Source organism: Alosa pseudoharengus, unplaced genomic scaffold (assembly GCF_046254945.1).
Source record: "Alosa pseudoharengus isolate Yale_2024_CS ecotype anadromous, Long Island Sound unplaced genomic scaffold, YU_APseudo_1.1 YU_APseudo_1.1_scf_7, whole genome shotgun sequence".
Lineage (NCBI taxonomy): Eukaryota > Metazoa > Chordata > Actinopteri > Clupeiformes > Clupeidae > Alosa > Alosa pseudoharengus.
Genome location: NW_027468859.1, coordinates 38,055,717 through 38,081,421, shown reverse-complemented (window position 1 = coordinate 38,081,421; position 25,705 = coordinate 38,055,717). Strand labels below are relative to the sequence as shown.

General features: G+C 43.9%; 1 protein-coding gene across 8 annotated transcripts in view; it reads right to left on the bottom strand.

Annotated features, from left to right (window-relative positions):
- Nucleotides 1-41: 41 nt before the first annotated feature.
- LOC143110405 (serine/threonine-protein kinase D3-like) overlaps nucleotides 42-25,705 on the bottom strand; it is a 42,905-nt gene continuing 17,241 nt past the window's right edge. For 2 of the 8 annotated variants that reach the window (XM_076273290.1, XM_076273291.1), the window contains exons 3-19: nucleotides 23,021-23,159; nucleotides 16,045-16,176; nucleotides 14,185-14,351; nucleotides 11,940-12,132; nucleotides 11,481-11,558; nucleotides 11,137-11,323; nucleotides 10,730-10,853; nucleotides 10,045-10,122; nucleotides 8,272-8,548; nucleotides 6,467-6,519; nucleotides 6,102-6,174; nucleotides 5,658-5,764; nucleotides 5,208-5,369; nucleotides 4,694-4,792; nucleotides 4,016-4,346; nucleotides 3,518-3,603; nucleotides 42-3,296 (exon numbers count right to left, since the gene is read on the bottom strand). In XM_076273290.1, coding sequence (XP_076129405.1) covers nucleotides 3,123-3,296; nucleotides 3,518-3,603; nucleotides 4,016-4,346; nucleotides 4,694-4,792; nucleotides 5,208-5,369; nucleotides 5,658-5,764; nucleotides 6,102-6,174; nucleotides 6,467-6,519; nucleotides 8,272-8,548; nucleotides 10,045-10,122; nucleotides 10,730-10,853; nucleotides 11,137-11,323; nucleotides 11,481-11,558; nucleotides 11,940-12,132; nucleotides 14,185-14,351; nucleotides 16,045-16,176; nucleotides 23,021-23,159 — 2,460 coding nt within the window. In that variant the 3' untranslated portion in view covers nucleotides 42-3,122. The remainder of the gene's footprint in view (nucleotides 3,297-3,517; nucleotides 3,604-4,015; nucleotides 4,347-4,693; nucleotides 4,793-5,207; nucleotides 5,370-5,657; nucleotides 5,765-6,101; nucleotides 6,175-6,466; nucleotides 6,520-8,271; nucleotides 8,549-10,044; nucleotides 10,123-10,729; nucleotides 10,854-11,136; nucleotides 11,324-11,480; nucleotides 11,559-11,939; nucleotides 12,133-14,184; nucleotides 14,352-16,044; nucleotides 16,177-23,020; nucleotides 23,160-25,705) is intronic. The other 6 variants (XM_076273292.1, XM_076273293.1, XM_076273294.1 and 3 more) reach the window with 6 other exon arrangements.

Here is a 25,705-nt window from a genome sequence, read left to right as displayed (position 1 = left end):
TCTGATTAAATCCAACAATAGAAAGAATACCGAGGCTAGAATCAGATGTTAGAGGCTGTTTTTATTAAGATATGTGAGTAGTAAAACATACAAAACACTGACATCTGCCAATCCAGTGGCAGCATGAGCTTCATATGATTCTCAGGAAGTTTATCACCCATAGATGTGTGCTTTAGACATATAAATATGGCATCCTTCACAGGGTAGCGGTGGTTGGTCGCATTGACAGAATCCACCCAACTTATTATAATCACAGTTCAAGTTACAAAGGAATGACGGTCGGCCGTCACAATCCCAAAGTAATCCAGTAAACCTCGCCGCTCCCAAATTCAAACTGTCAAACTGTCAAACATTTCACAGGAAAACGTCATTTTAGGGTCTTTCACTGGTAAACACGGTCTCAAAATTGTCAAAGAATCAAATTTCCACCACATTTATTGCTGATCTCTCCTGACAAAGAGGATGTTTAATTGTGGCTCTGCTGTGACTAAATGGAGTGGGGGCTTGTAAAAGTTAAGACATAACATCACTAGCGGTATTATGCCCACAGCCTCCCTTTCAGCAGATGTACAGCCTTACTGTAATGTTTCCGTTCAATTTGGAGCTTATTGAAGGATCAAATGTCAAATCTGGACAAGCCAGGGCAGATGGATCTGTTCCAAATGCATCAGTGAAGGTAGGCCAAACACACACACACACACATACACACATACATACAAAATACAGAAAAATACAGAAATAGACTTACGAAAGGATCTTCACATAGATGCTACACGATTAAAGAATACTACAAAAATAATAGTGAACACAAGCACTTTGGGGAGAAAATGCTTCATACCAACTCAAAATCGACCTGAATCTGTGTGCATTTACACACCAACACAAACGCGCTACTTAAGGCATACCGAGTTCCTGCACACATGCAACCAGCATATTGCCAATCAACCAACACAAGCCAGAGTGAGTTTTTCTTAGAAGTGATTGCACACTACAGGAAACTAAAACAAAACATACATATTGAGTACGGAACTAATGAAGACGCACTGTGGTCTTCATAACACAACCAGCATAGTAACGAGGCAAAGTACACATATTGGCGGTAGCATCTCTGCATCAATGGTTCATTCATGTCCACTGTCTAAGCCTGAGTGAAAGCCTATAGTGAACACACAGCAATATGAAGCCTTAGGAGTCTCTTTGTAGGTTCATACAAAAGCACTGTGTCCTTCAAATCAGACCTGGTCACCTCACAATGTGTGTGACCAGGACATTACATAAGACCAATGACAACACTCATAACGTATCCACAGAAACATTTAAACCGGTCACATTACCAAGAATTAAAAACACAACATTTGGTCATAAATGGTAGAAAAAATATATCTGAATTCAAAACCTTTTGTAGATGTAGACCTATAGTGAGAGAATGCATTCATTCAAACTTCCACTGAGTGACTTATGCCTTCTGCATGTTAAGAAAAAAAAAAAAAACATTTCAAAACTCCAACGCCATGATGAATGGCCATTAACATGCACTAAAGGCATCTGGACCTGAAATATTTGACCTGTACCAACAACTCTTCAGCCATCTTCATGTGCTTTTTAACCCCTCAGCAGTGTTACACAATACACATTGTGAAATGCTTAAGTTCATCTTCAATTCTCAGGACTCAGAGGGAACAGGCATTCCTCTGTTCTATCTCTGTTTCGTGTGCTTTGACTTTGGAGGCCCAGCGGGAGGAAGCTGGCTGATTGTCCATTTTACAGCGCCGACTGTTCCCAACTGTGTCTTTTCTCAGGATTTTGCTGGTAGTCATAGATATAACGAAACAGAGACGGGACTCAAAAAACAGCTCTTATGCTGATGTTTCACACTTGGACAGAGCATACTGTTTGTGTGTGTGTGTGTGTGTGTGTGTGTGTGTGTTTGTGTGTGTGTGTGTGCGTGCGTGCGTGTGTGTGTGTGTGTGTGCGTGCGTACATGATTGTGTGTGTGTGTGTGTGTGCGTACATGCCTGTGTGTGTGTGTGTGTGTGTGTGTGTGTGTGTGTGTGTGTGTGTGTGTGTGTGTGTGTGTGTGTGTTTATAATTATTCAAACAACTTCTTCATCTAGGTTTGCCTGGGTGAGCTGAACAGCTACCTTCACGTTCCTTCATCCATCAAAGGCTTGAGGGGCTGCTTACAACAGGCGCTACCAGCAGCATGAACACGTTAAAAATGGTCATTAATATGAAATGCTAAACACTCTCAACTTCAGAAAGCAAAACACAAGTGACAGTGACAGTAATTTACCCAGAAGACTCTGAAAAACAGATTTCATTTCAAAGGCAACTGGGGCAAACATGTACATTTACAACACAAGACTTTAGGACCACTGCTTCAGCGAAGAAGAAGGATGTAAAATATTTTTGCACAGTATATATTTCTTGTGTGTTCCAGTTTAAAAGCCTCACATAAAACCATTGCATATACATGTTTCTTTCCAAAATACTCTCAAGCAAGCTCAAATCACTTGTAGTTTTGGGGAACATCTTAAAAACACAAGGCGAGGAGTTTAGAAAAATACGCTGGGTAGAAGCTAAAAATCTCAAGCATCCATCTCTCTTGGATTTGGTCCAGACCATGAGCCCTTCGCTGGTTTTGAATGGCAGTGCAAATGTTTATTAACTAACTCTAATAGAAGGGTTCCCAAACACTCAAAGTTTATCTTTCAGGCTCAAGAGACTCGTGTTATGGCTAGCTGAAAAAGGCAGCAGAGACTAGAGACTGAAAGAGAGAGAGCCCCATCCAATCTCTGGAATGTTCTTTAAGGAAAAAAAAAGAAACCTGAAAAAATTCCCACCATGCCCTGATTGTGTGTGTCAACAGTGGTAGGGCACTGTTGCATGCACCACAATAGGCACCAAAGCCATACACAGAACTCACTTTTCGTGCGACAGGGCATTGACACGGGTGCAGGACAAGACCCCATGTCTCTTTCCCCCGAAGTTTCTTGCGAAACCGTTTCTAAAGGCAGATTGGTTCCATATGACCACAGGGCCTGCGCTGCCTAGAGTCCGAGGAAAATCAACTATCCTCCTCCAACCACTTTGGGAGAAGTTGTAGTTCATCCTCCCAGCAGCTAGGGGTCCTCCACCATGTCGTCCAGGTTTGGAGCCATGATGAAGTGCTTGGGGTACGGCAGGCTCCTCTCGTCTGCATACTCTTCCCAGCGAGCATCGTCGCTCTCATGGGTGATGTATCGCTCTCCACGGCGCGTCTCAAACTCCCGAAGGTCCAACCAGGTCTGGTAATCCTGATTTAAGACAACAGAAAACATAGTGGTCAGAGATAACAAAATGTGAATTGAAACTTTTCAAAACCAAGAGTATAACATCACAATCAACTCCAACATCACTCAAGATGAGGAAACGAGTTAGTAGATGCACTCATTACAAAAAGACTAACGATTAGACTTAAGAGCAAAGATTCTAGAGCGGAGCTCTGTTCTAGAATCTTTGCTTAAGAGACTCTTACCTGCAGCCATGGGTGGCTAAGAGATTTATCCACACTGTAACGCTTCCTCATCTTCACTTGAAGTAGGTTGTTTATCAAGTCGATTGCTATGAGAGTAAATAAAGAGTAATCAAATCAACAAATAAGTATACAAATGGAAAAGCTCTGTTTAGGATGTTTTCAGACTCAAGGCCAAGCTGTAGAGTGTATCTATATCCTGTGGTAACATCTGTCTCTAAAAAGTTGAAGTTGAAAACCACACTCACAAGCGATTACTCTTAATAAGTCTTTATTGGACCATGTCTAACAAACGTATGTATTTCGGCCCTAGGGCATCATCAGCATGTAGATGTACCCGGTCTAAGGCCGAAACGCGTACGTTTGTTGAAGACATGGTCCAATAAAGACTAAGATCAAGAGCAAACGCTTGTGAGTGTGGTTTTCAACTTTATTTTCATAGCCTTTTAGAGTCTTCAAACTCGCACCCAAAGAGGGATTTATTTTTGGATTTGAGCGTGCCTATTCCTGTGTTGGCATCTCCGTCTCCCCGACAACCATCAGAACCCTGCAGCTCCCCCTCACCTTCCCCAGAGATCTCCTTCCAGGGGTTGGGTGGGTACATGAAGGCAGCGTTCTGGATCTGGTCGTTGATGTCCTCGTCCTCGTTGAAGGGGAACGTTCCACTCAGGCTGACATAGACGATGACCCCCACCGACCACATGTCCAGGGAGCGGTTGTAGCCTTTGCTGCGGAGGACCTCGGGGGCCAGGTAGGCAGGGGTGCCCACCACAGAGCGGCGGAAAGACTTCTCCCCAATGATGCGGGCAAAGCCAAAGTCACACAGCTTCACCTAGATTTCCAAAGTAAATGGGAGTGCTTTTCAGTGCTATGCTTGAAGGGCATCCTAGATCACAGGGAGTCCTGGGTCTCAGGAAACAGTACACACATACACTACATGTCTACATTGTGCTGTTTGTTCACTTAGGTAAAACTCTGTTCTATTTGCTTAACTAAAAGTATATCATAAAGTATATCATGCTGTTGCTGTTCTCCACAGATATTAAATCCAAGATTAAACTAAATCCATCTCACACGACATGTCTATTCCTGCTCCACTATAACACATTTATTTGAAGCCTTATGTCCAGCCCACGTCCACTATCCTTTCTTGTCATGCTGGAGGCTACGGTCACCCACCTGTGGGAAGGGCTCTGCAGATGCTAACAGCACGTTCTCCGGTTTCAGGTCACAATGGACAATGTTTTTGAAATGGAGGTGTCTCAGAGCCACCAGAATCTGCAAGAAAAGAATCAAGGGGTCGGTACTGAGATTATGACACTGCATGACAAAGATCTAGATGAAGGCTTTTCACATGCCTATCTCCATGCCAGGACAGCAGAAAAAGAGTGGGTCAATTCTTCACACGTTTATTAAGGTCATTCATTTTATATAGCTAATTTTAAACAAGTGATGTTGCGCCAAAGTGCTATTAATTCATGATTTATAGTAAAGAGGTGGCTTAAATGGTTTACATTTGAGTTTCAGAACCCAGGACTGATGGTTGAACTGCCTCGACTGGGAATTCCCCTTAATGTTAGGGACTTCAGCCTAAATGTTCAGGAAGCAGACATTGTTCCAAACTAGTGGAAATCTCTGGCACTATTTTGAATGTTTCCTTGAATTAGCACTCTTCAAAAGAGCCCACTCTGACCTGGGTGACGAGGAACTTGGTGAGGCGCTCGGGAAGGCGACTCTTCTCGCTGGACAAGATCATCTCAAGCATGTCGCCGTGAAGCTTCTCCATGACCACAAAGACCCGCTCCGGAGTCTCGAACATGCACGCCAGGTTGACAATGCCGGGATGGTGCAGGCTCTGAGGAGAATTACCGCCACAAGAGAGAGAGAATAAATATTTAAAAAAAAAACTCCTGAGACTACAAAGTAAGGTCACTGCACGGCACCACACAGCTGGCTAACAGATGCCTCCTGCTGTTTTCAACAACAGAGCTCATCAAAGGGTTAATTCAAAAGATTCTTCAACAGGCTCTGCTTTACATGACATTCTAACCACACTCCAATCTTAACTCCTTTCATCCCCGTCTTCAAAAGGGCTAATGTACGCTTGAAACGAATGCCATTCTTTCAACTGCCGTCGTCGTACCTGCAGAATGGCCACCTCGTTTCTCAGCTGGCTCTCCTGCTTGGTGGGGAATCTCATCTTGTCGATAATCTTAATGGCAACGTCTTTTCCGGTCTTCCTGTGCTTGCCTGTAAGAGTTTGAAACAAAAGTCCAGTATGAGACGAGCAGCGCCTAGACAGTGTGTGTTGTTTCAATTGACCAAGACCACAGGCAGTGTGTGTGTGTGTGTGTGTGTGTGTGTGTGTGTGTCAGAGGCTAGACAGAGAGCGCCCGTTCATTGGAAGGAGCCGCCGCGGAATACCATAAGCCTAGACTGACAAAAGGAATTCTATCGGACTAATAAAAGTTTATTTGCAAAGCAAAGGAAGAAAAACAAGCAGTCTCCCTCGACACTCGAAAGCCACTATAAAGAAAGAAAACTGTGGGCACAGGCTATGAAATGGAGGAGCAGGCTTTTTTCTTACCACCATAGACAATCCCAAACTGTCCCGAACCAAGGACCTCGTCGGCAAAGATCTGGTAGACGGAGCTGATATCCTAAAACAGACGGGAAAATATTTATATGGGAATTAGACCACAGAATAGAACTGTTTAGCATGAGACCACATCTGATGATGATGATGAGGTTAAAGTGAATACACAGACAAAGGCAAATGAGACCCCACTTCAAACAAGTTAATTAAGTAAAACACTGTGGACAATTAAGCACTATTTCATGATGATTTTTATCATTAAGCCGATGTAATGTGTCACTGTAAACATTCCAGTCATTCTGTGAAAAGAAGTCAACTGAATGATGAAATGCATTAAATGTGTTTTTGTCTCTTACCACATTCTCCTGGATCTGGGAGTTTGACACTGATATACTGACACAGAGCTCATCTGTAGAGGCAATCAAAACAACAAAAGGGTTCTGAGTTTATATGTGACAGACACATTTGTGCTAGTACAGCTTTGAAACTAACCATATGTAGCAATGCATCAACTTCAATTGGTCTGTAGACCAATTGTTCAGCTAAATGCCTCGCTGCCATTTACGATCAATGGCAACATGCCCAGTTCTTACAAAACTGTCTGCACATATACAATCGGAGTTGTAGATGTTTTAGCACATTCAACTGGATAACCGCTCATAATGGGCTCAGACTGCACAGGCATCATAAAGGCTGTGCATTTTATGGGATTCCGCCCAGCCATATTTAGTATGGAATACAACACAACCTAATCACCCTTAATCAGATATCGTTCTACACCAGACCATGCGAAGCCAGCATTCCAGTTCACTGGCTGTGAAGAGCACTGTGGGAACAATTGATTTCGAGCAGCCGGCAAAAAGGTGAAGGTCGGACCACAGCGGGCTGGTCCCTAAAATGGGTCACTACATGCAGGTCATCTCAGGCGGAACTCTTTTCCATAACACTGACCATTGATCTGCAACCAAAATTGTCAAGCCCATAGCTTGGACAGCCCTTCAGAGGGCCAAATCTGGTCTAGTCTGAGTTAAGGCTGTTACGTCACTTTCTCTTAAAGGACTGGCACTGCTGCATTTCACATCTCAAGGCAAAACATTTGATATTTCTTTTGCCATATTTTCATAGCTATGATCACAATCTGACTCCTTGGGAAAAATACACTCTGTGCCATTTTACATTTCAGCACAAAATTGCATTAATTATATAACTGTTGATGGATAAATGGACATGTTTGCAGATGGAGTGAGACAACATGAAAAGAACCCTTCAGATAATGGTATGTTCATTTATCTGCTAAAAACCTTAGGCTCGGTGGTTTGTGAATGTTTTCCTTTTTCCAATGTGACTCGCCATCTCAGTCAATCTTTCCACCATACTGGTACGAGCACATGTTGCTACACTAATGCTCAAAGAGTGGACCATGGGCATTCAGGAGATTGGGCATCTGCAAATAACAAGCTCTTTCAACAAATAGGCAGTGTCTTCATCTATCAAGGCAGCGGCAAAAATACAGCCACCTCCAGTGGTTTAAATGCACGAGACTGTGGGTGTGGAGGAGGAGAAGCACTCAGATTACAGGGTACACTTCTGAAGGTGACACCACCTCAGCTAACCTGACAGGATGCGCTCACCTCTCTTGCTTAGAGCAGTCTTATACGCATGGCTAACCGAATTACAGAAGAGGACAAAACAGCATGCACAACTATAGGACTATTACTATACTTTAGTACTTTAGTACTTTAGTTATAGTAAAACTTACTTTAGTATGTTTTCACTGATGTTTTGAACGATCTCAGACAGAGGTACTTGCCTAAAGAAAGTTGATTTAATCAAGGCTACAGTAACTCTTCTCTCTCTTCACTCTCAATCAGCTGTGTCAGAGTGACAAGATATCTGCAGTCAAGCTTTCAAAAGGGCCCTTTCACACAACACATCTGGTGAACGGATATGACCCAGAATAACCCCAATTTCTTAAAAATCCAATAATCCAATCCAAAACAATCCAACCAAAAAACAACAAATGAAATCTTATTACTGATGGAAGGCAACAGTATCCCTCCTACCTGTGGCATATTGAGATTAATTTGAAGATGACACCAATATTCTTTTAAAGCGCGTGCGCACACGCACACAAGCCTGCTAGCCGGAGTATTGTACTCACTGTGGTCCTTGCCCTGGCCGGGGCCGGTGCAGACGCTGGGCTGGGGCGTGACAGGCATCAGGGCCTGGCGGATGGCCTTCTCCCAGCCCTGGGCCACCTCCAGGCCCACGCCCGAGGCCGCCAGCGCCGGGTTGTGGAAGTGTCCGCCCGTGTTCTCCCCCACGTAGTACACCATGGTGTCGGTGATGATCTCGAAGCAGTGCGAGTTGCCTCCCTGCGCGAGGTTCCGGAAGTCATGGGCCGTTTCCACCTGTAGGATCTCCGACAGTGGGATTTCCTGCGGAGGAGGACGTCAGGTGCAGAGACCGACAGACAGATGGCTGAGTTTGGGTTTGTGTCGTTGATTCCCAATATCTAATATCCTGTTGACCTGTTGAAGTATCCTGTTCTACATTGGCCCTAGTACATCCTCAGGATCCTGCTTGGTTTGGTTTAACTTGTAAACATGGTTTGAAAAGCGGTTGTACTTCACACCACTAGCACGCCTAGTTCCTCACACAACTGCTTCTCAGAGCTGGACTGAGTGCCTTCACAGATTTCACCTCCTCTTTCTTTTAAAGAGTCCCATGAGAGGGAGGGGAAGGAAAGGGGGGGAGAAAAGAAAGGAAAAAGCAGGAGAGAAAAGAGGAGAGGGAGGGGAGGGCAGACAGAAAGTGAGACACGGAGAAGACCGACCCATCCCAGAAGGGCAGGCACACTGGCCCGGCCAGCCAGACAGCCAATCGCAGTCTGGAGGTGGTGAATCAGCACCAGCAGCAGCCGCTGCTACACGGGCCCTTCCAGAAGGAACCTCCTCCTCCACCTCCTCCTCCTGCTCCAGGCCTGGGCCCAAGCCCAGACGGGCTGCCTGTGGTTTCGCTGGGCCGAGACCGAGACCGCCACATCAAAACGCAGGCTCTGGCCTGATTAGAAGGCAGGACGTGCCTCTGTGATCTGGGCACGAGCCACGCTGGCCCTGGGCCAGGGGGTGGAAGCGGGCCAAGGGCACCGGAGGGAAGCCCTCCTCCAACACCCCACCCCCACCCCCAGCACACCTTAAATCAGCCAACAGTCCCCCCTTCCCCCCTTCCTTGCCCCCTTCACCCCCCCCCCCCCCCATCTAGTGTCTTTGTTTCTCTTTCTCTAGGTACTTCAAAGAAGGGTTCAAGTTCAGAGGAGCCTGCCAGGTCAAAGACATGAAGGAAGAGATGAAGGATGGAATAAAATGGAGAGAATATATGAGAGACAGAACACAGACAGGGAGGAAGAGACAGAAAGGAGAGAGTAATAGAGAGGGAAGGATAGAAGGAGACAGACAGACAGACAGACAGACAGACACAGGGAAGCCAGCCAACCAGCCAATCATCCGCCCGTTGCCCTGCCTGTCTGTAGGTGGCAGACACAAAATAAATCCTCACAGCCCATAGTCTAATCTCATCTCATTGAAAACACCTCGAACACCTATTTTTAACTGAAATACAGAACACTAAATCAATGTTTGGCTTGGGCGTAACATATCATTTCACAAAACTAACTGCTCCTGCTCCTTTTTCACCAAGTCTCCAAAAATGGAACCCTAAATCTACAATGTGTTTTAAAAACGATACGGATGCCTGCATGGCGGACACCTGTCAATGTATAATATGACCTAAAAAGTTCCACAACACAAAATGAATAATGCATGCTTTCCCTTCGGTCACTGTAATACCAGCATATCATTTCACCCACGGTTTCCATTACCAACATTGTACCGTCAGTTTCAATTGAGCGTGATAAGGCTGAATGACGAGGTACCTTGTAATACTTGGCTCCGCCGTCATTCTGGAAGAGGGTGAGACACTTGCTGTCCAGTCTCCAGTAATGTCTCTTCCTCTGAAGGAACGAAATAAAGGAGTGGAAAGTGACATGACACACCGTACAACAATGTTTTCATAAAGTCATACAGTTCCACAAATCATCAAGAAATTAGGGCTGTCAGTACTCCCAGCCTTTCCATTCGTTGAAAACAGGTTACCATTAAACATGTTGAATTCTATCAGATAGGCCTGTTATTATTATATGAGCTCACAATTGTTTTTATATGGTGCTGATATTATGCGTATTATTCATCCACCTTGCGGTTTCTTTCAAAGTAAAAGAACATCTTGGAATCAACATTATATTGGAGCATCAGTAGAATTATTGGAGCAGTTATCCCTTAACATAACTTTGAATAGATTCAACAAGTTGAAAAGGTCTTCTGAAGGCGATCTTTGATCTTCCCAGTACTGAATCCATTTGAATATGCTCCTGTGATCCTACCACATGAGTTAAACCTTTTCTAAGGTCCGATGGAGATTTTAAAAACCTCCTCTTTTATAATGGCCTGCATTTGAGGCTGCATGTAGTTGCCCAGAAGGCTTACTGAAAAAAAAAAAAAACATGCCATACAAATGACATTGACTTCAGAAGCGTTCAAACGGTTGGTGTGTGATCCTACCAGGTTGTCTCTGCTGGTGTAGTGCACCATCCAGCCCTCCCGCACCACTGTGGAGCTACGCCGCTTGGTGTGCTTGATGGACTGGACCACGCGCATGAGCGGGATATTGGTGCTCGTGGAGGGACTGCACAGCAGAGACACCAACACATGTTATATGCACATATTTGACAATAAATGGAAAATATGTCAAGATAATTGTCCTTATAGCTTACATGGGATCTAATGTAACACCAAAGATTCTGATTGACTGATTCTAAAATTAGACAATAATTACAACATGACAGTAACATGAGTCTGCAACATATTCAAAATGTATAATCAACAGGCAAAAATAGCAACATTGAGTTTGAGAAAGGCGCTATATAAATGTAACTTAATATTATTATTATTATTATTATTACTACTACCTTATGGTCTTGATCGTCTCCCCATCGTCCTTGTCTGCATCCATGAAGGGAGAGTCCATGAAGAAGATCTTGTCCTCTGGTGTGGACACCTCTTCGGCGTCGTCCATGCCTCGGCTGCCCTCGCTGTTCACGTCACTGTTGTCCACCTCCATAGTGACCTCAGAGTCAGGCCCAGGGCTGGCAGGCTCTGGGAGTGGGAAGGAAAAGAGAGGGGGGGGGAGAAAGAAAGAAAGAAAGAAAGAAGATGGAGAGGGATAAAACAGTGAGAGGGAGGCAGATTTACAACGTCACAACGTAATGATTAAGTGAACAACGAAAACAAAGTGCAGTTCTGACAAACTCACCCCCATTGAAGACTACTTCTCCAAGACAGTCTCTTGGCACTTTGGACGCACATCGCTTGTGGCAGTTGAACTTACAATCTGACATGAAAACACATAGAAATAACATGTACTTTGCTTTAGACAGAAACGTATACTTTACTTAAAACAGAGAGTGTGTTCTACAATTGGTCCACAGTGCAATACACATTACCAAAGCTTTTCTACTGTAATAGTAAAGACTTGGTAGTACCAATTAACAGTGTAATAGTTACACACATGTTTACACAACTGTATGTGTGCCAAAGCTGTATATATAGATATAGACATGCGTGTGTGTAAGTATGAATATGTGTGTGCTGTATATATGCACCATTCCTGAAGGAAACTATCCATGTTACTGGACATATTGACATTCTGTATATTTCTGTTCTGAGAGCTTATGCTTATGCAGAGGCGTTTGCCACCGTCCTGCCAGCTGACCTTTGCACTGCATGCCCTGGCGGAAGAGGCCCTTGAGCAGGCGCTTGCAGTACTGGCAGATGGTGGGCCGCGTGTAGGTGTGCACGTTGAAGGTGTGCGGCACCTTGACCCGCCCCAGGACCAACTTATCCATCCATATGGGGCGGCCGCTCCAGGACGGGATGCGCTTCCCAGCCTCCAACAGGGGGCGCTGCTGAGGAAGAGGAGGGGGGGGGGGGGGGGGCGCAGAGGATAATGTGAGGGTCAGCGAAAAAGAAGAGAGAAAGACAAGAGGAGAAGAGAGACTGGCATCAGCTGTGAAGAAAAGATAACAGGGCATGGATGAGAGAGAAAGAAAGAGAGAGAGAGCGAGAGAAAGAAAGAGAGAGAGAGAGAGAAAGAGAGAGAGAGAGAGAGAGAGAGAGAGAGAGAGAGAGAGAGAAAGATTGGTTGATCAGATGAAGATTTGTTGACGGAATGCCTCCGTAGAGCCAGAAGCAAGGAACTCTTCTGTTCTGTTTTACTGGGAGAGTGATTACTTGTGTAGGATGATGGAGTGCGCAAAAAGATGACACACGCCTTGGATTATCCCACAACAACAAATAAACACCAGAAATAAAGCACTCATCATCCTGCACCTCAACTGAGAGAGGCCATAAACAGCACCACGGGTCAAGTAGGGCACATCCTGCTAAAAAAAAAAATAAAAAAGCTAAATTAATGGTGGATAAATAATAAATAAACAAGGATAAAAAAAGAGCATGTTTTGCGCCGTGCATCGTTATGGAGTGAGTGGATGCTTTCATCCAGGGCCTGAAATGAAAGGAGGTATTTGTTGAGTGGCTCTCTGGGGCGGCCTTGGTGGTGCCTGTTGAGCTCGACAGAGGCGCATTCTCTGTCTGACTGTGTAGGTGGACATGAGGTACACTGCAGGCTATAAAAAGTAAGGACCAATATAGCTGATCTGGAATGCTGTCTTTCATCAACATGAAAACACATTCAGCTGGGTCTAATAGTGTTTGTTCTTTATAGCGTTCTACCCATTTACAGATACATGCCTCACTGAAGTCAATTTTTTATTATTAAATAAACCTTTCTTTGCCATGCTCACCATTGGCATATATACCAACCCTTGGCATGCTGTAGTGGATGAACTACAAGGGCAAACAGGTCTCTAGCTCATTTGACCTCCTGACCCCCTGGTCCTCTTCCACTGATGTGGTGCATTATTGCTTTTGTATGTGCATGCCCAATCTCTCATGATATTAGAGCAGGCTACACTGGCTTAACTTTGACCCAGGCAGCACACTATACTGAGTAATTCAAAAAGAGAATGTGCACCCTTACTCTGCTGCTTCAGAAAATGTAAATGTATTCTACTAGCAAAAAAAACAGCATGATAAAACGGAAGTGTAAGTATTCAAAACTCAACCTCGAGGGCCCCAATGGAGAGCTTTCCATTAGGCATGTAGATTATGAAGCGCTGACTGCAGATACATTCTCCCCTGGCATTGGCATTAGGCATTTAGATTATGAAGCGCTGACTGCAGATACATTCTCCCCTGGCATTGGCATTAGGCATTTAGATTATGAAGCGCTGACTGCCGATACATTCTCCCCTGGCATTGTTGGAATATCATTCATAGGCATTTTAAAAGCCCACCAACATGTTTATAAAGACAAGGCAGTCCATTTTCAGCGCCAGGACTGAGTGGAGGTGGGAGTGGAAAGTCCACTTGAGTGCGGTGGGAGCAGCCGTGTAAAAGTTTAGTCAAGGGCAGCACGGCCACATTCACGGCTTAATTGACTGAATGGAAAAAACATTGATTTGCCCTAGGCTGGAATGCTTATGTGATTAGTGGGTACAGTATGTCTGTCTGTTAAAAGTGTGTGTGTGCGCTGTGTGTTTGAGTGTGCGCTGTGTGTGTGTGTGTATGTGTGTGTGTGTGTGTGTGTGTGTGTGTGTGTGTGTGTACGTGCATATGTGGTTGGGTGGGTCTATCAGAAATAGAAGAGAACAAGCGAGAGAATGAGAAAGTTTTTGAATCATAGAGAAAGAAAGAAACCCTGAACAAAGAGAAAGGAAAGAGAGGGAAGGGATGACCGCATAAGACAGACAAATAGAGACACACACACACACACACACACACACACACACACACACACACACACACACACTTATAACATGTAACATGAGACACCCTTTATGAACCCAGTTACATATAAAAACACACTTGAAAAAGCATAAACGACATCGCAAACACACCATGCTCACCTCTTCCGGGGACGCGACGACAGTCTCGATGGGCGCGGGACGCGGGATGGACAGTGAGGAGCCGGGCAGAGAGACATTGGACAGGCGTCGCTTGCGCACACCGCTGCAGTTGTTGGGGATCTTGAAGGCACAGCGCTTGTGGTAGTTAAGTCCACACCCTGCGGAGGAGGCCCAACAGTGTGTCATACTGGACGCCCGGCGCTTACATCATCCTGCCTCCGTTTCAGACAGGCCTGAGGGGTTATCACACTCTTCTCCACAGAGGAACCAACTAAAGGTTCTGAATTATGACCTCCTTGTAAAGGGTTCTCTGGAAGAATTTCCAGTGCCAAGGAACCCTTTACAACCAAGGTTCTCTGATAACAATTCTCAGTACTTCCACAAATAGTATGCATACCTACTCATCTACAGACACAGTATTTGCCAGTCACTCTTAAGCACCTACTAGTGGTCGACCCGTTTGGTCATCACTATGTCAAGTTAGTGAAGTCACATGCACGGAGTGTTTTGGGTCAGAATGTCCACGAGTGATCTCATGCACTGGCTATGAGTTATGAAATATGCCGTCATGATCATGCTGCACTCATTTTCGACAGCTGTAAACACCCTGACTAACCCTCCACATGCCATCAGCACTCAGACCTACAGAGACAGCAGCGCAGCAGGTCTGGCCAGCAGGAGAGCTCATTGCGTTTCCTAGTCCCGGACCATTTCCAATTTCTAGAACATTCTGTGGAACGGGGGCGGCAGAGATGATTCTTCAGTGTAGGACTGTACGTGCACAAATTTAACATCATTGCACTAACAAAACTAAAAAAAACAAAAACTAAACTAGAATTTGGATACTTCAGGCTATCTAAGTTTATATTGGTGTGCCAAATCAAAAGCCATCGAGCGGTCTGACATTTTCCTGTCTGACATCAATACAGAGAATTTTGCTACCCGCCTATGAACGGGATACTTGAAAGGTTCGACTTTCAAAAAGCAGGAAGCCACCCAGGGCTTTGATTCGTGGCCCACAGACGCAGATCACTGACGGAGGGGTCACTCTGTGTAAACACCTCACGCCTCGGCCTTTGGTGGCGTGGGCTGCGGATGCGTGATGGGGCGGGGGGGGGGCTGCAGCTGAGGCAGTGGAGGGCAGTGGAGAACTCTGCCATGAGGGGGCGGGGGATCAAAGTTCCCCTAGCTGTTGACTCTGCTGAGGTAGCATGTTGTGAAGCCCACAGCGCCTGGTCAAAGGGTCAGTTGGGGAAAAAAAAAACAATAATAAAAACAGACCTCATCTGGATTGAACGACTACTTCTGAGGAAGTGATCTGCATTACCACCTGACGCTTTACCCATACAAAAAAACAGGCCCTGAACATTTCCAGTCTCTAGAACATTCTGTGGAACATGATTCATCAATGTAGGGCTGCCACAATTAATCATGCAGTTTGCAACTCTGCCCCAATGGCTAATCTCGTCACATCTATGATTTTTATAGGTCATGTGTGACACAGTGAAGCTCACCTAACATGGGTGCTGTGCTTCTCCTGCGCTAAGCATGCCCACCAATCAGAAGTGCCGCAACTTAAAGCGAAATCTGTTGAATTGAACTGAGCCTTGACTTTCAAAAATCAAATTGCAAATCAAATCGCAACATCTGTGAGAAAAATCGCCCCCAATATCACCTTCCCCAATAATCGCCTTCCCCAATATCATTATTCTAAGGCTAACTCTGGTACAATGCATCAAATAGCAACATTTTATCTATGGAAAAATTGCACATGATCCCTAACAAATAAAAATAAACAAACAAATCAAATAAAGTTCAGCGTGTGTTCCTCGGTAACTGCCGCAGACCCACCTTCGCATTTGAGTCCCTGGCGCACTAGACCCCACAGCATCTCCCCGCAGTCGTCGCAGAAGGCCGGCGCCTTGTAGGAGTGCACGTAGAGAGTGTGCGGCCGGATCTGGAAGTCCTCAACAGTGGCGAGCGCTGAAGATTGTAAACACAACAGACAGAGTAGTGAAAACAGTAGGCTTGACAATTCATACTTACCACAGACTTATGCCAATAAATTGCTTATCCTGACAATGGAGGTAAGGGACTGCACACAAAATAGGCTTTGGGTGTAGGTGCAGTAATAGACTTCATAAGCAACAATGCATGTATTCTGTTTAAACTGTTCAGAGCTATACAACTACATACCATGGAAACAAATAAAATAGTCCCCAACCTCCAATATATCTAAATTAACAAGACGGAGCTAGAGGTAAGTGGACCTAAAAAAAGCATCTATTGATAAGCATCTTGATATGCAGCTCATATAGTGCATAAAAAAGGACTTGTACGGTGCTTAACCCACATTAGCAAGGTCAAAGTAACCTATTGTATGAAAAGAATAATAGAGATGACTCCTCACATCCAAATTAGACTATCACTGACATCAAGTCAGCTACTGTAAAGTCTTAATAATTTAGCCTTGTCTATAAATCTGTCTATTGTGTGTTAAATGTGGCTGGTCAGTTTTTGTGTTGGGGTATATTCCACCAACAGCAAACAGTGTATTATTATTATTATCATTATTATCATTGTATTGCATATTTTATAAACCATTTTATTCAATATGAACCTTCTGGCAGTTGGAGTTGATCAGGGGAGCTGATCTTTAAGGTCAACGCAGCAATGACTAACACAGGGATTAAAGTGAAAAAAAATCGTTTGACAACTTTTTTCAGGCCATAAGTCATACGTTGTTCATATCTACCTATAGAGATAGCACCCCTTTTGCGGTCGCGACCTATTGGTTTTTAATGTACAAAAAGATGCAAACAGCAAAGTAAAGGGAGTATTCGCCTTATTCACACAGCGGCCATTGTTTAAACCAAAACGAGGCTACAGGGTACACTTACTATATAATTAATGCCACCTACAGGTGAATGCATAGAACATAACAATCCTATGGTTTGTGTACCCTGTAGCCTCGTTTTAGCCGCCAATGGCCGCCATGTGAATAAGGCGAATTGAGAGTGTAATTGATTGAGATTGAGTTTTCCTGATGAACAAAAATATATTTTAGTACCATCCCTGACCATTGCTGATTAGCCATTGCTGTTCTTTTCTACTGCAGCAATATTGTAGAAAGGCTTTAACACACTCTTATTTAATTACTTCAGGCCAAAAGTGTTTAAAGGGGAGATTTTTTTCTTGTTAATATGCAATTCAACACCAAGTAAAATCTATAAAATCAAGTTTGCAAGACTTCCCATTTCCTCATCAAAGTAACAAATCAGAACATTCTAGATATTGTTCATATTTCCATTTGTTGCCTCATCCGCATTTAATGAAAACATGGTAATTTTGAGTTTTACAGACAACTCAGTTTTCCAATGAGCAGCAATACTGTGTGTGCTCATGCAGGAGGTCTGCGCATTTGTAACGACAATCTGGAGACGGCGCTTTTGTCTTCAGCAACAGATTGTATAAGGTTGACAAGAGGTTGCGATATGGTTAAGGACAGGTCGTGTTGCGCTATGAAAGAACATGCATAGCCTACTTTCTAAACGTAAAAACGGTCAGCCATAGATAAACGTAGCCTACCTTTGTCGTTGTGGCTAGTTGCACCAGGTAGGGAAGATGTCCTGAAGTGCACGAACGTTAACCTTATGGCGGTCTTCTGATTGGTGGCGTGCTAAAACGTTTTCCTATTGCATCCATAAACAATTTTCTTGCAGCGAACCGCGCAAAAGCAAACTCCTGGCACTTTAATTTCTTTACACCATGGCTTGTTAGTTCTCCCCCGTTTTCATCAGCTGCCCATCTGCATTTATTTTTTAACTTTTGACACCTGCCTTCCTTTAGCAACAACGCATCCATGACAGCTAGTGGCCTTGCCAAATAGACGCACACAAATCATGACGCTAATATGCGAGGTTCTGGTAGGCCCACTGGTTATGGTTTTGTGCTATAAATTAATAATATTTTATAGCAAAGTTTTAAGTTGACTATTTTAATTGTATGGTTATTTTTTGTCAACATACACTCACAACCTATTGTCGTTAAAAGTGAGGCCTAAGCAAAATAGGCTACAAGGCTGTCTGTGCGTCACAAACACGACTGACCCCCTTACTCGACACGCTCAGTCAAAACCTTCCGTCGCAAATTGTGAAAAACATTGTTGTATGTCATAACAGACGGGATAATAAATTGCATAGGCTACGGTTTATATTGCGTCGCTTTACACATAATGTTAGTTGCATTGATTCAAAACTGTAACAATAGTAGCCTACATCGGGTGGCATAGCAGGCTATCTGTTCAAGTCATAGGTGACACCCAAAATGAATGACCTCCCCTGACAAGAGTTCGCGATAGTAAGTGTCTACATTGATGCACGGAAAGAACAAAGCCTCCGAATTCGCACATAGAGCTCACAATATCATATCCAAAAAAGTTAAACGGATTGGCCAACCTCATCAGCTGTCTCGATTGTGTCACTATAATCCAACTTTTAGACCGTTATAGTCCTCCATACGTGTTCTTTTTTTTAAGCAAACGCCCGAGACAAGTGTGTAGCTACAACATACAAAGCGAAACTCATGGCTGACGTAGGCCGTATAGGACGTATCTTCTTGAGCGGTCACGGATTGAGACACAGAAAGTTCTCAAGAACACTATTAGGTCTTTAAACATTTACCTAATATTTGTAGTTGCCTTAAAAAAGGAAAAGCAAAGGTGACAGTCCCCCCCCCCCTCCTATTTTTTTTCTCATCGGATCTGCATCGATCTCAAATATGACATTTCTAAAATCAAATTGACGGAAATCCGTCCTATGACGGAGAACTTTAATCCTTGTACTAACATACATGACTTGAGAAAACTGGTAACAAAGTCTTCAGTTCCTCATTTTTGAACTTGGCACTCTGTCAACCATTTATCACGCCTCCTCTCTACTTACTTTACCTACCAGTAAATCACCGTTAAAATGAATCAATGAACCAAGCGACCACTCTATCAACATTTCCATCAATTCTTTCATTGTACTGTACGCACGCACACGCGCACACACACACGCACACACGCACACACACTCTTTCTACCGATCTCTTTTTCACCTCCCCTCTGCTTCTCGCCTCCATACATACAGATTTCACAAGCTCTTATCAGACATGAAGGCCGTCTTTGGCATGGCGTCGTAGTAATGAATGAAAAACAGCACCATGGCAACCACATTCCCAGAGAGCAAACAATCTGGAGTAGATTCGCAAGAAGAAGGGGATTTTACAATTTCCCATAAGAACAACCCGGAACAAAGCGTAGAGAGAGAACGTCACACATGTTGCGCTGCCGTATCAAAGCTAGTTCTAACCTATAAACACCACGGGAGCCATTTGAAGCAAGTAACGTTGGGGAACAGATAATGAGCTATGGTGGTAATGTGAATATGATCGGCGCCTTCCTTTGAAGACACGTCAGTTCAGTAAGCCGCGTACAGCGCTATGCACTGCTGATGAATGAATCACTGAGCCCAGCCACCCCATTAACATCTCAATCATGGACTCAATTACACAACCACATCAGGAATGCTTGTGTTGCTCACACACACACACACACACACACACACACACACACACTTGTATGTGGAATGCCGCAGGTATGCGTACACGGACCTATTCTGTGAGCGTGAAGTTGTCACAATCAGTGGGAAAGCAGCCTATGAAAATGTGTCACAAAAAAATAAAAACACACACACACACGTCAGGCCAACATTATCCGTCAGTGAGCTCTGTTAAAGTGCAGAAATGATTAGCAGTGCCCTTTGAGCGCCGTGCCAAGACAAATCTCTGGCCACCTCCCACCAAGAGGCGCTCTGGCAGGCCTACAGCTGCGGGCCCGGAGCCCACAGCAGGCCTCCGAGACAAAGGAGACGCATGTCAGAGACAAAGAGCAGCCGGAGATTGGAGCACAAGATGGGAGCCCCACAGGCCTTGACACTTTCTGTCACTTGTCTCTGTCTGTTTGAATGACTGGTCGACTGATTATCCCTCAATTTAACTGTGCTCACAGTACTTCAAAGTACAAGCAAGGCTGGTTAAACACGGCTGTGATAAAAAATGTAAACGGTCTTGTAAACTGTTGAGAAAATGTTCACACAGGAAAAAAGGTGTCATAAGGATGACGCAAGAAGTTAAAATTAAATCACAAATAATTTTCACTTATAAAAAGTAAAAAAATACAGCCAATGTAACGGAAAAAAACAGGAAAAGAGATATGGGGATGTTAGTTATGTAGTTTGTATTTAGAGACGGTGGCCTGTTTGTGGCTTGTATTATGTAGGTATGTCAATAAAACTTTCCAAATGGACAACTGGCAAAATAAATAGTGTATTTTGATAGGCAGAGGTTGAATAAAGCTTTAAAAGATCAAGTCTAAAGGTTCAGTAATATCCAAACACCAGCCATTTGAATCTTGCAAAAGATCCTCTTTTTTGTCCTTTGTTTTTCTTTTTTTTTTTAACTGAAAAAAACCTACCCGAAACTGTTTGAAACTGGAAAAAAAAACTGACCAAAAACTGTTTGAAACTGAAAACTGTTTGTCCCAAATCATGAGAAAATAAGGGTTCCTGTCACAACATGTTGAGTTTTTTTAAACATTTTCTTGTTTTCATTCTGTACAGACATCAGTATGACACAGAATAGCCTACAATTTGCTACGAGGAAACTTTACAGCGGAGCACTTTGGTACAAGTACAATAGCCTAACATTATGCTGTATTGGCGGCATTTACATTTTCGGGCCATGACGTGGTTTTGCAAGTAATACATCCCGGCTGGTAGTTCTTAAAATTATTTGAAATTTGGCTCACTTGTAGTTAGCTAGTCACTTGTAAGACTGATGCTAGTCACCTTCAACAAAAACTACAACAATTTAATAATTATTTTCTGGGAACACCCCAAACAGCAAACCGCAATATTGATGACGTCCACTAATCACTGAGATATCCGCGTACCTTACTCGTATACGTGTAGGTGTCAGCCTTGGCGCAGTTTATATGTGACCACCTCAGCCTCCCCCTTTCCCATGATGTGCTCACTCACACATCTGCCTACAACTCTACAACAGCTCCTCACATCAGTCTGCTGAGGTCTGCTTGGCTGTGAATCATCACCAATAGAAAGTCTGGCTGTGGAGAAATGAGGCTTTTTCCATGTCAGGTCTGGCCTTTCTTACTCATGAGAGCCGAAAGGGAAACTGGGTGCTCGGTTGACAGGAACCGCCACGCACAAAATGTACACAGAACGCCGTAAAGAGCGCGTTCTCAGAATGAGAGCGAGCTAAACACCCGTACTTTATGGTTTACACCGGCAAAGAGGAAGTGGTCAGGGCCCAGAAGCCTAAGTGTGGTTGATGCTGTGAGAAATACTGTGACTGAGCCTGTGTGTGTGTGCATGTATGTGTGTGTGTGTGTGTGTCTGTCTGTGTTTGTGCTTTCTTGCATGTGTGTTCGTGTATGTGTGTTCGTGTGTGTTTTTATGCCTGTTGCATGTGTATGTGTGTGTGTGTGTGTGTATGTTTGTAGAATGCTTCGCCGCACCAGCTGCCTGGGTCAAAGCTTGGTCACCGAAACTACCGAAACTCTTCAACATATAACCACACCATGCACATGCAGGGGCCCCTACAAAACCCCACCACACATAAAAGGCCCTTCAGAGATGTGATCCAGTGGTTACTTACTGACCACACAGGGCTTTATATTTGTAGACCTCAGGTGTGCAGAAAGGAATTGGACAGGTGATGCCACTTGTGTTCAACTTTAATGTTAAACACACACACACACACACACACACACATACACACACACACACACACACGTTCAGGTCTTGTGCATCTAACTTTGGCTGGTAAAAGTCGTACTTCTGAGATGATGCCGATAGGTCATGCTTTAAAATGTTGCTTTAAAAATGTTTGTATGCAAAATGTCTACTTTCTAAATTGCTGGTTAACCGTCTTGTGAAATGACACATGCTTTATTTATTGTTACACTGTGGCTTGTGAACGATAATCTGCAGTACGCCTCTGAAGTATTGTAATAAACTCAAGACATCATTCAGTTATCCTTACTGTGAAAATTGTGAAAAACATACTGCATTAAATTAAGTTTAAAATCATAAACTGAAACCATACATTCAAATCATATTATTTCTTTCAATGTGGCATGTGAGCTGTGAAGTCATAAGGATTATTGGTTACATACTGGTAGACCAAGAGACAGACAAGCAGACTCAGGATGGGAGCTGAATATGGACTCCAAAAAAGGTGAAACGAAAATCATTTCCTGTATCATTCTAGGCCAACCATTTGAATCAACAAAACAGTTAAGCCCGGAGATATGTGAAATCTGCAAGCAGTGTTGCAAATTCCAAGGAAAAACTGGCTAGGATTATTGTGTTTACACTGTCTGAGCTAAACTGTTACACATCCTGACACCAGAGCTTCTCTACAGGAAGGGAGGGAGAAAGAGACAAAGTGACACTGATAGTGATGGGTAAAAGCGGGATGTAGGCTATGCTTTCATTTGGGAGAACTGATCCAAGGACAATCTGCTCGTAAACTTCACTTGAACTTGAGTGTCAGAACTTGAGTGTCAGACATGGAGAGAAGATGGATTTTCGGCTCATTTAATCCAAGTAAAATGCCTTGATATCAAACCCAAATTCTTTAAACCTCCCACTGTGGCAGCGTCTCTGGTCATCCAACTCCCTCATGTCCACTTTCTTTCCCAAGCCATGGTCACCTGAACAAAGATAAGGTGTACACTGAAACCTTTTGTGTTGACACGTACCAGACAGAACAACTTCAATCAGGTCCCCCTCGTGGATGTCTTCAGCTGACGTCAACCTCTGCAGGATGTTGTCGGAGTTGAGGTCATGGCGGAAGAGCAGGATCTTGTCATACATGCCGAAGAACCCACATTCTGGAAACTGGAACGGAAAAACAGACATGAAAAGAACCGTGATTACAACACAGGTATATGGGCTATCACAGGCACGTGGTTTGTGGAACGTGGTGGATTTAAGGTTTTGGGTACCCCAACAGAACGGTATCCAAAATCGGTACGGTATGGGTCGGGTTGTTTTGGTACCATTCACCAGTTCTGACAATGGCAATGCAATTGCGTACCGTACTGGGCCAAACTGTAGAAACACCAAAACAGAGACGGGCAGGAAATCTAAGACTCGGAACAGTGAGGCGGAAGCTGGATGGACACTCATTAGATGTGCCATGGCTAATCTCCACGCTCATGAATAATGGCTGGGGTGCTGTCACCAATACCCGGACAAGGTTACAGGCAGGCACATGCCAATGCACTCCAATGGTCACTCTGACCACTGGCTCTTCACGCCCTGACAATTTGAGTCTGTGTGTGGCTCTCATGCACTGGCAAACACGCCCTGACAAGGCCAAATCCAAGTCTGTGTGTGAGCTCAAGTTGCTCTCATGCACTAGCAAACACTGTCACACATCAGATAAAAAAGCATTTGTATTTGTGTAGTAGACATTTCCAGTGTGGTTTTTCCATAGTGTAAAAAGGGTTTTTTTTGCTTTCTTGAAAACACCAAAATCCGCAATACACATGCTGTAAGGTAGATATACAAGCCTTAACTAAAACAGCTGCTTAGAGCTAAAGGTTTGGACCAGTAGAATCGGTTATAAATAGCCTGTAACTAGAAAATGAGGAGATCAACAAAATGACAAACAAGAATGTTATTACAGAAACTGAATGTTGTGCCAAATGGCATCTTTGAACAATTTCTGACAAACACAAATATACATTTAAGGTTAATATTTTCCAGAACAGCTTTCTGCCTGCGCTTCGAATTAATAAGACCAGCGGTATAACAAAAAAGTCAGTCAGATGTCATCATCTCACTTAATTGCAATTGCAGCCAAAACAATAGACACAAAGCTCTCAGTCTCCCAGACAGACCTTATGCTATGAGGGGACAATGCGTTCCTTCAAATGGAATAATACAAACCGCTCCAGACACACTGTGGTATGTCCACTTCTCTGTTGAATGGCAATTCAGTCAAAACAATACAACTATAAACACTGTAACTGTCAAAATAATATTCTCCCTTAAACAACACATTACATTTCCCTCATAACAAGCCACAAATGGCACCACCACAGATATACAGAAACAAACCGACAAGGTTTATTCCAACCTCAGTCATTCAAACAAGTGGTCAGGGAAATGACATGAGGTAAGAGTAACCTGAAATGATTTATCTCCAGCCTTGGCCTGAAATGCACACTCAGTCACACACATTTATTTAAATCTCCGCTTGCCAGGGGCCCTTCCACATGCAAATGGGCCCACAATAGCGGAGGAAACAGAAGGAAATGGCGTAGGTTTCCGGACAGTGACTCTCTCTCTCTCTGCCTTATCAGAGGACAATACCTGAGGAAGTAACCTGCATGACCTGACCACAAGGCTCTACATCTATAGATCAGATAAAAACGGAGGCTGGTGGTGAATTAAACCAGATTGAATGTAATTTGCTCTCTCTCTCATTTGCTCTTCAATCCGCAAGTCGGGTTTATTTTCCATCTGCCTATCAGACAGTTGTAATCCCGATGTACAGTACAGTCTAGAGGCAGGGATTAACACGCGGGTCTCTCTGAACGGTGGGACATTTGTTCTCACCCAATAAGTGCAATGTCAAATGCTTCAGATGATGTCTGGTGGTGTGTGTGTGTGTGTGTGGGGGGGGGGGGGGGTGGATTTCAACAGACACAGGTGGCTGAGAGTATTATACTGTGAGAGAAGGAAGTGAGAGCTCACAATGTCACAATCTCCGAGATTTGGTTAGAGGCTGGTCTCAGTGGCAGATCAGATAGATGACAGACAGAGTGTCAGATTACTGAAGTGTGAAGCCTATACTTGATCCCCCACTGATTTCAGCCAAATGCCATGGAGGACGGAACACCACTTAAGTCAATCTCTGGTCTTTATCTTAAGTCCACCTCTAAGGGCAGCCGCAAACCGACTCCGCTACCAACACGGGCTGTGGAGAGATAGTCTCTAGATGTTTGGTAATCCGCTAGGCCAAATAGGAGCACATCAACCAAAAATTGTTTTCACACAGAAAAAAACAGCAACTTTTAAGCCTCCTCTTTCTGTCTGTCTCTGCTCTTTCTGCAATTCTCTCTCTCTCTCTTTCTTTCTCTTTCTTTCTCTTTCTTGCTTTTGCTCTTGTTCTTGTTTCTTTTAGAGCTTGCAGTGTTTGCAAATGAACATCTGCGTGCTGCACCTGAGCAAGGAACCACTAACCAACTCATGCACAGGGTGCACCAGCAAAGCTGCACGGGGCTCAAAAAAAAAAAAATTTAAAAAAGGAGACGGGAGAAGCCACACAAACGTAACATAAGGCTTCCTGCTGAATTCACACGCCTGAGCCGACATACAGACCTGTAAAAGGGAGCCTGTTTAGCTGGCTTGAGTCCCACGCTGGCTTGGATCTT